Source organism: Numenius arquata, chromosome Z (genome assembly GCF_964106895.1).
Source record: "Numenius arquata chromosome Z, bNumArq3.hap1.1, whole genome shotgun sequence".
Lineage (NCBI taxonomy): Eukaryota > Metazoa > Chordata > Aves > Charadriiformes > Scolopacidae > Numenius > Numenius arquata.
The window spans coordinates 21236444-21252328 of NC_133616.1; the positions used below are offsets into that span (position 1 = coordinate 21236444).

The 15885-nt window shown below is 41.5% G+C and overlaps 1 protein-coding gene across 1 annotated transcript in view; it reads right to left on the bottom strand.

Moving 5' to 3' along the window:
- The window catches only part of PDE4D (phosphodiesterase 4D), a 409381-nt gene that overhangs the window by 40302 nt on the left and 353194 nt on the right, over nt 1-15885 (bottom strand). The window contains exon 6 of the mRNA XM_074166434.1: nt 14690-14802. Within this exon, the coding sequence (XP_074022535.1) occupies nt 14690-14802 (113 nt within the window). The remainder of the gene's footprint in view (nt 1-14689; nt 14803-15885) is intronic.

The window sequence follows — 15885 nt, forward strand, 5'->3', positions numbered from 1 at the left end:
GTCCTCTTAAATAGATACTTTTAAGTCTCCACAAAAATCATCCGTAGTCTGCAAAACATCTTAAAATCAAACAAAACCAATAAGCTCTAAACAGATATGGCTTCGTCTTCATCTTTGGCTTGCATTTTTATTCTTAAAAAAACAACCTAGGAAAATTTGGCTGCTTTTTGCCCATTTACATGTTTGCATACAATGTTTACAGTAGCTGGGAAAGCTCTAAGCAGCACACAAAACACTGGAGAGACCTTTGCAGTTGCAGAAAGACATCAGCCTATCCATTTACATGGGGGCTCACACACATGCACAAGCCCATTTTTGTTATGAGGAGGACAGAAAAGTTAAAAAGACTTACAGTCTGCAACAAATTAAACTTCCTCCAGTCTCTCAAAGACCCTACTTAACAGCTGATTTTACCGGCTCTTTATCAAAGAGATGATGATCCTAAATAAAACCAGCTATGGGCTCCATCCACAGCCTGATGAAGTAAAGGTAAAGACTCTCTTTAGCTCCAGCAGGCATTAGATCAAGTTCTAGTTGAATCTGAACAACCTATTCAAATGCCCCAGGCAATGGGAGCCACACGCTAGTACCACCTTCCAGTCCCCCCAGTGCCATACTTCTGCTCAATGTCCAAACCAGAGCACAAAATAGAAAGGGTGTAGCAAGTGTAGTTCATCTGTACAGGCCTGTACAGTTAACTACAGAGTTTAAGTCGTGTTTAAGGCAAATTCCACTAAAAATGAGATAGGGTGTAACATTTGATAACTTCAGCAAATATTAATTTTCTTACTTCATGAGATTGATATGCCTATTCTATTAATTAATGCTTAATTTACTGCTGTATGTGTAAAAAGTGTATTCCTAGCTTTTAAAAACCAAAGATGCTGCTGATTTTTTTTTGCTGTTTTCTCAGCACGCATGAGGTGACGCAAATTCCCACTATTTCCCAGTCCACTGTAAGCACAACACATACTTTTCCCAACGAGAACAAACATTTGCCTTGTCTATTGTTCAGGGTACTACAATATTAATCACCTCATATTAAAACAACAGTATAAATACATGAAGTCCCAGGTCTTGATTAGAAAACTTTTCAAGAGCAAAAGGACTACAAAGCAAAGCCAAGCTCTTTGTCCCAGCCTGCAAACAGACTCCTTGAAGTCCCCTGGTAGTCAAAAAGTACAAGTCAAAACGGATCTTAATCACTTCCAGTGCTGCCACCTACGAGCCGGTGAGCAAGCCAGCCCGCCGGGCGACGCAGCGCGGGTCAGCCTGACTCTCCCCGTTCAACGGAGCTACATGCAGCAGGAAAAGCAAGAGACCATCGCCGGGCAGGACATGAAAAGACAGATTGGGGAACAGACAGATTTGTGTAGAGCGTGCTATTTCATGGCAGCCTAGACACTGCAGAAGGAGCCAAAAGAAGAAAATAAACCCAAACACCAGATGACTCCTCCCTCATGAGCAATTAAGGCACAGTTTCATACTAAAGCAGGCTATTCAGATGATGGGATGTACCAAGATGTAAGACCAACACCTGTTCTCTCATCCTCCACTTAGGTCAGTCAGGCAGCTTTAGCCTGCTACAACCAGGACATTTTTCAAGCTCTGATAATAATTGCAAGAACAAACCTAAAACCCCTATGTACATCAGCATGCTTTTATTTATACCACATCTATAAGAATCTGAAAGACTTGTGAGCACAGCAATATTATCTACCTGGAAAGACAAAAAATCCACCATAACATATTTACCAAATTCTTTTTCTTCCTGCAGTTCTACTTCATCCCAACAGCACAGTTTTATTTTGTATTGTTATACCATTTCTATAACCAATCTATCTTTCACAGCCCTGTGAAACAAAGATCAGTTTACAGATGTATATTCCTGACCGCCAAGGAAAATCGTCACTTAAGTTTTAGCCCCCAAATGCCAAGATTTGTTCTGCAGAAGTTTTCCAGAGCACTTCTTCTTCTTGTATTTAAAATTTAGTCAATCCATTTAAAAAATCAAGTTCTGTAAGCAGGGATATACTGAAAGCTGTGCTAGAAATGCCAGGCTCTGAATCGACCAGCTTCATCATCTTCACAGTGATGAGCTTTAAGAGCTCTCCTATAATAAAGCCTGTGAAACCTTTTCAGTAACAACCAGAGAGAGCTGCAGAAAATCCCTCCCAGCTAGAATTGTTTTTACTGGTGCTAAGAAAAGAGGAAAAAGCAACTAATTACCAAATTATGAAATGAAATCTTACCTGGGTCCAGTATTCAGACATACAAAACTTTGGCCATGCTTCATAGTACAAGAAAAACACAGTCATTTTACTGAGAAATCTGAGCTCTGGGCTTTAAGGTCTATGCATCCAAAGAAATATTCTATGATTTGTCAAATAATTCATCACATTAATATTTCTCAGGAGTAAAAGTGCTTATAAATTTTCCAGCTAAAGTTTCCACTGATAGTGAAAAATAATTTCATTTAAAGACACCCTTACATAATTAATTTCAGATTTTGTTTTTTTGTAAGCTGTCTTCTCGCAAGTAGTGTGTTTCAGAAAACCTCTGACGTGCATACACAGAACAGCTTTGTAAATCCAGCAAAGATAGTTTCTGGCTTCTTGTTGAGCCACACTAGCCTGCATTTACTCCAAAATGGCACCCTCATCTCTGCTTGTTGCTATGGCCACACCATACGTCAGGCTTGCACTTTTTTTTTTCCAGACCTGTTTGTTTATGACAGGCCGAGGTGCTTCCTATTATGGTGCCTGCATCAGCAGAGTGTGCATCCGCAGCAGCGGCGGCGGCGGGAGGTGATCAGCATGCGGCAGAGGACAGAGATGCTGAGGAATCTGAGCATGCTCCCTGCAACACCCCACACAAGGGCTGCTTCCAGACACTTACACGGCATGCAAATAACCCATCCACATCTGGTGGCGGAAGTCCCTTTCACTCTAGTTTTCCATGGCAGCCAAAGCTGAACACGGGCAAGCTAAGGCTAAGAAGGGAGAATCCCAGTGAACCATATCCTTAGAAAGCAAAATAAATACTGCATTTTGCAAGGTCTCAAGTACTTGCCTGTCCCCGCGGGGTTCAGAGGTGCTGCTACTGAGCATCAGAGGCAAGCATTTTAATTCACATAACAAAAGGACAATAAGAAACTTATTTACAAACCTGCTCATCATTAACTTTCAAAGGTATTTCTAGTATTTCATAGCTTGTTTCATTCATTTCAGCTACCTCACTGAAAACATTTTGTTTGTTTCGTGTGTGCTTGTAGGGGAGGTCCCGTTGTGCACACGGAAAACATGGCCAAAACCAAAGGTACGGAAGTTCTCACACTACCCACACATCACTTCTAATGTATCAGGGCTTACACATCATACAGCAGGAAACAAAGACACCAATGCCACATTTGTGGCAATAAAGCTTACCAACAATAGCCAAAGATTCATGATATTGCTGACATACTCCACAACACCAACTACCTGCAAACCCAGCAGTAGCAAAGCTTAGAGCCCAGTCATTACCCTTCAAAATCATTTGCAGAAGCACACATCAAAACTTTTTTACTCAAAAAAAGGTTATCAAATCTTTAAAAAATAAAAGTTCAAAAGTTCCTTGTATTTGTCATTACTTCGCACCAACAGTTTGGCATATTTCAAGTGTAGATAATACGTTAACTGCTCAAAAGATTGCACGCATAACAAGTCTATTTTCTAGTCCATCTTGCCCATTTTTCATTAAAACACGCTCAAAGATGCTCCAGTCCACAATATCTACTTGGAAGCCTACTTTCAGTTGTTTCTGCTCTTAAAACTCTTTCTTGCTCTATTAATGAAACATTACCTTGCTATTTCTTCTGCTCTTGCACTAACCCCTATTGTGCCTTCTGCTTACTGTTCTTTCCTGCTGGAGTTCCAGTACTTTTATGGTGTCTCAAGGATGAAGTTTGTAGAAACACTGCTAAAGAGCACAGCCAAAATGTCACCTTGGGTGCTTACCCTTTCTTTGTTCAATCAGCTCTGAAAACTAGTAACTGCTTCTTTATGTCAGCAAGTACTCACTGACTGTGAAGCAGATCCTCACTTTGCAAAAATTACTCTTCTTTTAGACCACCCTCTGAAGCTGCAATGGGGGGCTGATGTATTATGAAAATCATTGTTTCTACATATAAGAAACCTTCAAGGTGAGGTACCTTTCAGTTTGTAGCTTGTAATATACACCGATACCCTGAGAAAGAGTAAGAAAAATATTTGGCACCTTCATTTCTAGTCCCTGCAGTTAAAATAACTTTTTCAGTACCAACTGCTGCAGTGTTGCCTTTCTGAGCCTATTGTCTGGCATCAACAAGAGAAGGGTATTTAATCATTAAATTCTACCTCTCTACTTGGTGGTCCTCCTCTTAAAATATGATTTATGGTAATTAAAATATCAGTACTGTTAATCATTTCGCTCTTGGCCATTAGAAAAGACATCTCTGTTACAACTGTTCATTCTGAATTGCAAAAATCAAGTTTATGAAAATGTTAGTATCTCAGCTGGCAGTGTGAGGTTGCCTTTAATTCCGGATAAAATAATTGCATTGAGGCTATACAGTCAACCTTGGCCACAAGATCAGATAGCCTGCTTTAAATACGCTAAGGCCTGCTTGAACAGGTCCTTTCAATCATCTAAACTAATTCAATTAAAAACCACACATCATTACATCCATCAAACAATACTCCTGGCCCTATGTATCTGGGGAATATGACTGATGTAGCAGAATGGTTACGAGGTTGCAGTTAACCATACACATTTCCTGTAAGGTCCCACTGTTTATTCCAGAAAAAAAATGAACACTGACTTTATTTTGACTGCATGATACGACTTTGAAAAACCTGCTTAAATGCCACTGGTTAGTGTATGGTGCTTATGAACACAGGCAAGCAAAAGCTACCATTAACACACATTAAACTAGTGATGGAGGATGATGGAGAAGCCTGAAAAACTGCCTGGACTAGTGCACGTTAAAGTAATTGCTTCTTCATTAACATTTTGCCAACGTCTAGTGTTGATGAGAGTGGATTGCATTCTGACGTTCAGGAAACCTGCTAATGAGTGATCTTCCCAGCTGAAAACCTAACTTACAGGTGAGTGTATGCCGTGGGGAGCACAAGGAGTCCTGCCACTGATCTGTGCCACGCAGAGACCGCCTGGACAGCATGGCTGAACACGTGAAAGAGGCAGCAAGGTGCTCTGAAGTACGTTCCCAGCCTTGGACTGCCACAAATGCATCTTAAACGCTCCACCTCAGTTTCCCAACCTGTGAAATACCTCTGATCTGTAAGTGGAGTGATGTGAATGTCATGGTGTACCACTGTAGCACAGCCCAGGCAACTTTTTTTAAACATAACTTGCCATACACATAGATGCAAAAAAGGATCTTAAAGATCTGTGTTGTTTCACAAGTGAAAAGCTAACCCTGATATTGATGTTAAGTGTTTTATATTCTGAGCTGTTTTAAATAGATCCATAAGCTACTTCCATACTTTTTGTTCAAATTAGAAACTATCCTTGACCAGGAAAGATGAACTATTACTATGCAAAACTACATATGTATATTAATTGCAACTCTGATGTTTCTTATCTGTAATAAAAGACCAAAATCAATCATATTTAACTGGAAGGTCTGCTCCCAAGTTAACTTTTGTTCTTCCTCTTGCTTTCCCTCCCCAAGTAAAACCAATAGTAAAAACGCATAAACCAGCAGCTTTTCCCTTATTACAAGCAAAGGGTTTAGTTAAACATTGTCTTGCTGGGGGATCTTACAGAAGAATTCTGTCAGCTCTATTTCATTAGCTGATCATATATTAGTTAGTTACAACTTTATTAATAGAAGTAGAAAGCTGTTTAAACTTTATTTGTAGATAATCTGGTAAAGAGGCCCTGCACAACAGCTTGACCCAGTGTTGCTCCGCTGCTTTGGATTTGCAGCAGATGATGCTATTGCCCGTGCAGCTCCATGCCCACAGCCGGAGCAGGCAAGCAGAGCCAACAACTGGCAGAACTTGCCCTCGCACGGCAGCATCTCCCTTGGCTTCAGACTCAGAGGAAGCAGCAGTGGTCACTGCAGCACAGCTCCACCAGGCGAAGCCTGGCTCGACGGGCAGGTGCTGGCCACCACCCTGCTCACATGGCTTCAAGGCAGGATGAGTAGCATCACTTTCCATCATGCCTTTAGCTCGCCCACACTCACTTTCGCAGCTATGCAGGGGGCTGGCTGCAAGTTAACTAGAACTGGGATGAATTTATTTTTTAAATGCAGCATATCTCAATATAATAAATCAGAACAGGACATATCCATCCATAATACACTTAATTCTATGCTAAGTCTCCTAAACATGGAAAGTTTTGGCAGATGATAGCAAAACCCCTACTTACTTAAATGAGACAGGAGAACAGTTTCTTAGTGTAGTTTCTTTATGAGGCAGAGGCTGAACTGATGTTTCAGCAAACACCGCATTCATTATACCAAAAACTTTATATAATAGCAGAAGCTGCCTCTTACTGGAAACACAAAACCTATTAAAAGGAAAAATGGAAGAAAAAAAAAAAAAGGCCGCTGCTTTCTGAAACGCTTCATATCTTACAGTCTAACTTGATTACAGCAGTATGCTACTATGAATACAATGCAGGAGTTCTTGGTTCTAAATACTGCCATGAGGAGCCACAAGTATTTAGATACTTATCATGCCTTGAATTCCACTTTTATTATTAAGCAAGAAGTTATGAGATACTCATGTCCATGAAGCCTTTTCCAAGCAGTATCTTAAAAAAAAAAAAAAAAAATTCAGTAAAAGGCACATTGACGTTTGCACTTTAATTTTAAATAAGTCAAGTGCTGGAGAAACATCATAATTTTCAAATCCTCTATTATGGTGGTTGAAAATAAAGTTATTTTCCCACATCAAGTCTAGTTATTTACTCCATAATGTTTTGTCTATATTATTATGTGCCATTACACTAAAAGGAAAGAATCTTTCACGCTGTGGCATTTCCTATAATTAAAGAGGCTACAGAAAGGGCTGTTTGTGTGCTGGTATGGACTATTTGCTTATATTTCTGGAAAAAATTATCAAGTTATTAGTGACTGGAAAGCTATGCAATCCTAGAAGCAGCTGAAAAGCATTAAATCATAGCAACCCACAGAGAGGCATCATTTCTCTTATGTAGCTCTCACATCAAGGACTTTTTAATAAGCCCTGAATGAGAGATGCAGAAATCAATTAGTTCTTTCTAAAATTTAAAGTACAGAGTGAATCTGTGAGATAAGGATTCCTAACTTGTTTTGGAGCCTTGAAATGCCAGTGTTTTCCGTATTTACCATCATGGGTCAAATCCAGGCTCCCTTCTGCTGGAGCAGAATGGGATAGCCTGTGCAGTGCTTCTGCTTGAGAAGAGACCCAAACAGCAGAAGGGGCTCATCCCACCACTCAATTAAGATGCTTCCAAATCACAAATGTCTGCTTGTCATGGCCTAGGAAGGCAAACATTTGCCATCGTGTATCCACACAAGGAGAAGGGGCTGCTCAGGACTCAGACACCTTGAGCCTCACCCACATCTGCTTCTTTCTCAGCAACAGACCTACAGCTCCATCATACCACCAAAGCCCCCACTTATTATCCCTGCAGTGGAATGGGATGTTTCATGATTTTTCTCATTTGACACCAATTTGACAGGTCCTGTGGAAGCAGCACATGTTTGCAGAGAAGAGATTCAGCCACTACCGAACTGGTAGCACTACTCCATCCACTTATTTCCGAAAAGATGGAAGTGTTCAGAAATGACAACGAAGGGTTGGTGCAAGCCATCTGCATGAGAGCAAGTTTCACTTGTTACCTCAATGCAGCACGTCCTTGTGCAATACAGCCAGGAAAGTGCTACCTCCTTGTTTTATATATATATATATAAACATCTCGGTCATCACTGCAGTTACCCGAGGGCAAGTCTGCTGTTCTCCAGAAGCATGAGTAGTCTTAGATGGGAGCAAATAAGGTTGTGCATAGCAAACTGCACTTGAGGCCAGAGGTCTTAAAATCCATTTGGGCTGCCTTCAGCACATGGAAAGGGAGAAGTGTGCCTATAAAGGTAGTCCTTCCAAACCTCCACAGTCCTCTTTTCCTTTTCTCTTGATACGAAGTACAATAAAATTGGGGAAGCTGCACTAATACGCATTAATTCAAATTCAGGCTCACTGCTTTATCAGTATGCCTTTACTCTGTCACTGTACGAACTGAAATCTTTAATGAATAAAAAATTCCCTGATGCTGGACTCAACAAGCTTTTTACTGGCTAACATCTGCCCCTTAATTGTAATCTTCATCAGAAGCAGCACTCTAAAGAGCTAACCAAATCCTCAGATTTTCCTAGAAAGATCTGGGAACTTAAGAACCAATTAAACTATCATGTCAGCCAGCCAAGTGCAATGGCATTGCCAGACATTATGTAAGAGGACTGTCACACAACAAACTCCATCAAGTTTTTCATCTGAGTATCCAAGCTCTTTAAATCTGAGAATCAAAACAGAGATGCTGCCTGCTCTGCAACAATTCAGTCATGACAACAACAAATTTCTTTCCTACTGGTACATTTCCAGCACATATTTTTCATGTGCAATAGCTGAAACCCAAGAGAATGACGGATGTTTAAATCCTCTTAAATGGATATGACAACATTATCCTATCCCTTAATTGGAAACAGGTCACTCTAATCGGTGGCTATGACAGAAGAGGATACATTCTTACTCTGGCTGAGCTTCCTTATTTGGAAAAAGTATTGAAAAAAAAAAAAATTATGCTCCTACATAAGAAATGTAATTTCTGAAGACAAGCTCCTAACTGTGCAACAAACCCGTCCCCAAGTTGTCAGCAAGAATTCAAAAAACTGGCCTATTAATAAAAGACTGAGCCAGTGGCATAAAACATGCTTACTAGTTCTCAACTCAGCCCATCTAGGCTCCTACAAAATTACGACCACCACAGGACTTAAGCTTTTCCACAGAGTACAACCAAGATAAAACAGATGAATGGACTTAAACCAGGAGTCAGCGCCTGTCGTCAGCTCCATAAACTCTGGGCATGGGGAAACCCAGAGAGCTGCTGTCAGCCAGTGGGAACACGATGCTGCTTCTCCATCCAGTGGCTGGTGCCTGTGAAGAGCTGCCAAGAGGCAGGAGGCGATTTCTCGCTCCAGGGAGGGTCATGCAGGAATGTGGGCAGCGGGGCTCCCCCCTGCCCCTGGGAGAACGCAGCAGAGGTGAAACAGCACTTCTGTTCGAAGCATGTTAGGGAATTTATACGTGGTCCACTATTTCAACTAAATAATTAGTTTAGCCTCACTCTTTCCCCGGATATTACGTTAGTCAGTTCCCTGTTGCCTGTGTGAGCCTTTTAGCACTGTAAAGGAGGAAAGGAAAAATACTTTTTAGCAGCAGGAAAATGTGATTATAAAGTAGCTCAAATTGGCAGGGGACTTCAGGAGGGAATATAAAAAAAAAAAAAAAAAGTAACCGCACAGATTTCAAGTTGTCATTGTTTCCTTCAAGTGTAATTTTAGTTTACATTAAATGTTTACAGGAAGGTAATTTTTTAAAATAAAGTATCATTCAGATTATTGCTTGAGTGTTATGGAATGGGTGACAATTACAGGATCATAAACATAAACCAAAATCCCACTAACATTTGCACTAAGTGTTACAAAAGCATAGTCTTTGGAAGTTAGTTGTTGGTAACATTGATGCTTTGGGCATCTTCAAAGCACTCAAAAATCTCAGAAAGATTTGTTTAATAGTAACTAGCACTAGCAACAGTCTGTAAATAGACTTCTGCTTTAATCTGTGAGGATTTGCACATACAGGTATACAAGTTGGACAACTGTAAAATACTTTATCCTTATAAAGCAGTTTCATAGTTCACATGGTAAAACTAAATCGAAATCTAAATCTTCTTAGCTTTGATAACTAAAAAAGTTTCCAGGAGAAAAGGCATTCACATACGTTTATAGTGGGAAAGAAATACTTAATGAATGAGCTTTTCCAAACTCCTGTGCGTTATGCGTTATCAGCAGTTCGTGCAAAAACGCTGTCATCTGCAGTAAACTTAAAACTGAAACAGAAGCAACATGAATTGAAACTTTTTCCATGTCTAAATTCAGATATTCAGTCACATAAAAGCAACACTCCGGAGATGTTTGCAAAATCATCATTACTGAAGTGAAAATACACTTCTGCGTATCAGTTTCATTTTAAGTATTCCTCCAAGTTTGACTAATCTACAATTAATGCTCCTCACAATCTATAATTAATGCTCACCTAAGCTAGGTACTGCCAAACTGCATAATGGAAGAACATAGTTCTCCCGGAGAACTTAAAAATCTATTAATTTGTGCTTTAATCTTGTCTGGCAGAAAAAGAAGAGGGGGTTATTCATTAACAAAGAGGAAATTATTAAAATAATAATAATAAAAAAATCACTCTGCAACCTGGAAATTTTAAAAAGATCATTTGCTTTTACAGCATATTAAGGTGTACCTGTGTCTAAAGGTAGAAGTCATAATCAGCAAGCTAGTACCCACCTAAAAAACTATGTTTTTCAACACAGATATTACTCACAATTCAGTTTAGGAGAAGCTGATATGGATCTCTGGAAACCAGAATAGTTAAATAGAGGCATCTAATTATGCTTTGAGATCCTATCTTTAGTGACCCAAATTGGTAAATGGTTTCCCAAAATTAATTTATTTCTGTTCAAGTAAGTATCACACAGAAAAACACAACAATAGAGCCACAGTCCACTGACATTAGCCAATATTAACAGTACAGGGTATAGAAAATCAGAAACAGGTCCTCAAAAATGAAAGACATTTTAGTCAATTTTCCAAATTTAAGGTTCTGGTTATTTGTTTTCTAGTTTTGGAGCCTTTCAAGACTTTACAGGGCTTCTACAGGAGTATTACAACAAGAAACTTCCTGTGCTTTTAAAAAGAAGCTGGTATTCTCTTGTTAATACCCAATTCCAGAAGCTGGTAAGTTAAGAAAACACCAAGTACTGTAGATTCCTAGCAATGTAATGACCATTGACAATACTTTTATATACCATGTCCTTTTGAAATCAGATTTATTTATGAACCATGTCTGTGGGTGCATCACAGATCTATCCATCAGTTACTTCTTGTGCAATGCTTCCAAGCACTTGGAAACCTTCTTATCACAGGGATGGCTGGGAAATGGGATATCAGCTGAACATTACAGTCATCCTGGTGTAACTTCAGCAGCCAAGCACCATGGCTGGCTTCCTAGAGTGCCTACCTAGCGTACGTTTTCAAAGTTTTTGAGGTGACACTTACTGCCACAACATGCTGTGGCTCATTTGGAGATTGTGGAGAGCACCCTGTGCCTACCGCTTCAAGCAATTTTAAGCAGGGAGCAGAAGGATCTTTTTGTGTATCTGCGTCATCTCACTTTCAGTCATCCAAAGCTGTGAGCTGGCACGTCACAGACTACTGCTAATTAAGCACCAGGGTCATCTAAACAAAATAAATACCCTTGGATTGGTATATGCTAACGTGAGTCCTACGCAGGCATTACTGATGGTAAGGGGATTCCACACAGACGCAATCGACAGTTCAGACTGCCAGCTCCCTGCACAGAGAGGCATGGGAGGTAAGACTCACTCCCTGGCCTACTTCAGGCGTCCAGGACACATAATACTGCTTTCTCCCTGGACTTTTTTTCTCTACTGTGGCAGTCTTTGCATGATGGGCAAAAAGCTCTTACCTGGTGCAGAGCTCAATTCTTATGCCACCCCTTATGTCTTGCACATGTTCACATAAATAAGGAAAACTAACACTGAAAAAAATGCTGTTATACTAAAAAAAAAAGGGGGGGGGGGGAATAAATAAGGGAAGTAGCTGAGAGTCTGGAAAAAACATCAGTCTTGTGGGCTAGTTCTTAAAGAAACTCAGAGAAAGGGAAAGAGAGAAATACGGTGAGAAACGAGGTTCCGTACCAACAACATTCCTTTTACTGATGGTCTCATCTGATTTTATAGGACTTACTCTTGGGATAGAGAATTCAGTACTCTTCAGTACTCATTGCTGTACTGAAGTCTACATCCTCAGCCTTGAGCAAAGTTTCTCTACTTCATTTGTCTACAAACTAAAATAGTATAATTCACCTATATGCCTCACAGAGACGCAGCAACCATATTACAATAGGAGGTGAGGTATAAATGACAGACACTTTTTAATAATCAGGAATAAAATTGTTCTTTAGAACAACCTGTTACACACCTAAAATTAAAATCCTCCTGTAGTAAACTTTTTCATGTTATTATGTGGGCTTGCTGGTGTATATTCAAGATGGTTCACATTATGGTTAATGGCAATGATTTTTTTATTTATGATTTCTTTAACAAAAAACAAACACTGAAACAGGTCACAGATTTCTATACAAGGTGGGCAGATTTCCCGAAAAAGGGGGCAAAAGTTTATCTTTAGTATGACCTGCAAAACCAAACAGCAGCTATTCTTTCCCAATATAGTAATACTAGGCTCTTCCTAAATATGCAATATGAAACAGTAAGAAGTAGCAATAAAGTGCTTTAGACATGTACGTCTATATTGGACAGATCAAGCAGACTGAGGCAATATATTACTGCAATATAAAAATTCCAGTTTTGATGTAAAGCTTGGCATCATTCTTACTGACCTTCAGGTTAATTATGACAAGTAGGCTTACTGTGTACCCCGCATTGATCCCTTGTCTGCATGACCTTAAGTTGGAAACAAGAAGATGAAAAACTTCTGAATCACATTTTCCTTTTCATTTGGATAAACACGTGAAGAATGTTTATCCTGTAATCAATGGCAAACAATTCTTTAACTAGTTCAAACAAATACAAAAGAAGCATAGTATCAGATGTAGCACCTTTGTGTTTACTTAAAGATGCAAAGCAGTAGTCACACTTTATAAACAACAGATCCTCTTTAGGTAAAATTCTGAATATACTTGGCAAAACTTAAGATGTATTGATTCGCAACTAGTTTTATCTTATTCTAAAAACAGCTTGCCCTCATTGTTCATAAAATACACTGCATATCCTATCTGTTTTAGGGAGGTAATAAACAAATACTTGAAGGAAGTCCAGGATCTTGTGAAAGAGTGGCTATACAGACGTCACAAGTCAGAGAACCGATAGGTGTTCAAACTTGTTCGCAAGGAAAGATCAGGTCCTACGTGTTGGTCTGATCTTACTCCCTTTGAAAACAGTATCACTAGATTCAAATAATGCTAAAAGACACTCCGAAACTCTTGACTTTGTAACTTGCCTGTACGTACGCAATATGCCCTGCATAATGGGACCTTTCAACTGGCAATAAAAACTGAAAACACAGTTCTGAGAATAGGGCAATAACAGGCAGATAACTCTTAAAACAGAGATTTCATTGCTGCTAGGAGTCTCTGAAGATAAGAAAAATACAAGGGCTATTACATTACGGGACTACACCGCCCAAGAGTGTGAACATCTCACATTAATTTAGAGGACAAGTTGAACACGGACTTAAAAACAATCAATAAGAAACAGTACATATTTGGTAAGGACAGTCAAAGCAAGACAACAAAATTTTAAAATGCCATAAGCCCAAACACACTTACTATTTTCTGACATTAAAAAAAAAAAGTCCTAGCTGCAACTAAAATGGATAAAAGGTGTTAAAATATCGATCATCAGCTGCTTTTACAGACATGCGAGGCACAACCAGCCTATTTAATTAAAACTTTCTTATTCTCTGTCAGTGTACGTTGATCCTCAAATACTCAAAGTATCAGTTGATGACAAATCTAAAAATAAATGCTGAAGCAAGACAGCAGAATTACTAATTCAGCTTCAAAAATTAACTCCAGAAACATAGCTACACATTGTTTGCAAACCAAAAACCGTGAAAGAAAGCGTACTTGTGAATGGAATATGGCATGTGGAAACTATTTCAATAAACTGCAAAACAAACATACACACACAGATCAGATACCAGCACACGGTCCCCGGCTGACACGCATCCTCAACTTCCAGGCAGCACTCGGTCTCAAAAGCACACCTCTGAATGTAGGTGTCTACCGTGACCACTGTGACCTCGGTTCCCAGCGTGTTCTTTCACAACAAACCGCGTTATGAGAGCTGTTAGCATTACTCCTTACAAACAAAAAATTCAGCCTGCAGCTCCCCCGGCAGCAAAAACTACCTTTATCACCTTTTCATGCTGCTTTCTACACCATTTTCTAGGAAGGAGCTCTGGTTCAGAATGGGATGCTGTGAAAAGAAGGAGCAACTGAAGGGATCACTGCCAGCGGCCAAAATCAATCCCTTTTTGTGCTTTTAAACGGAGACACTCAGGGAAACAGTGCAGCTTTCCAAAACCCCCATCACTTTCACAACTTGTCCCGACATTTAAGAAAACTGCGGGTAAACCACACCAGAAGCTTTTCCTGCCTCTGAGCACCCATCAAGGAGACTGGCTTCCCGCGGCACCTTTCCCGGCCCGGGGCCGTTTCGCCCGTCGGGTCCCTCCCGCCCACACGAGACCGGGAGTCCGGGGGGAGCCCGGCCGAAGCGGGGGGGAAGCTGAGGCGGGGGGGGCGCGGCGGCGGGCTCCTACCTTGTTCGAGGCCATTTCGCTGACGGAGTGCCGGGTCTGCAGGGTCTCCAGCTGGTCCAGGCACCAGTCCAGCTCCTCCAGGGTCTCGCTGGCCAGTTTTTGGTAGGCCTCCTCTGCGAAGAGACAGGGAAAGGCGTACTCAGTTCGCAAGCGTTTCACAGGGCTAGCGGCGAGCTCCAGCGGCTCCATCCTCCGCTGCCCGGTGCCAGCACATGAGTGCTGCTCCCTCATATTGCCAGCCCGGGCAGCGCGGCTCTTCCCCTCCGCGGGGCCGCCGGCTCGCCGAGCGGTAAACTTGCCGCCGGCCGGGCTCGCCGCCCTCCCTCGCCCGGCCCGGCCCGGCCCGACCCGGCCCGGCCCGCCCCGGGGCCCGCCCCTTGGCGGGCAGCGCCGAGCTCCGCGGGCGCGCAGCGGTTCCCGCGGCGGCGGCGGGAAGCCGGGCCTGACGCGGGCGGGGGTGAATCAGCGCGGCCGCGAGCTACGGCCACCGCGCTTCCTGTTTTGGCAGCTCGGACGGCGGGACCCGCCGCCCCACCGGCGGTTACACACACACACGCGCGCACACACACACACGCGCGCGCGCGCACACACACACACACACACACACACACACACACACCCCGGGAGCCCCGCAAAACCCGGCGCGGAGCAGCCACCGCGCCGTTGTCCCCATATTTTCATACCTCCCCACCGGATAACCATGCGAATGAAGGGGTTAATGTTTACACAGCGTGGGGAAGATGTAAAAACCCGCGTTAAGTGCTCGGGATAACGATGGACCTGCCGAAGCACCTGGAGCTAAAGGAGTGTTCAAATAACTGCAGCCGTGTTTGCTCTCGCCCAAAAGCCTCGTGTGTGTGTGTGTGTGTGTGTGTGTGTGTACGTGTACGTGTACGAAGTATCACATGTTGGCTGTAAGCAAAAAAAAAAAAAAAAACAACAACAACAAAAAAAAAAAACACACAACAAAAAAAACAGGCTGATGAAAGTTTAGGAACTGAACTGCACCCTGCCACGCAATATGGGAAACTGACCTCGTACCAGTACGGAAAGTCATGGCTTAACCAAAATCTTTTGTATCACATTGGAGCTAACTCTATTAAAACTTGCAAAAGTTTCACTGAGAGAGGGGAAGATATACCCTTCTTCGATAACTCTCCAACAGCAGGAGATCTGTTGATATGCCAATAATTTCA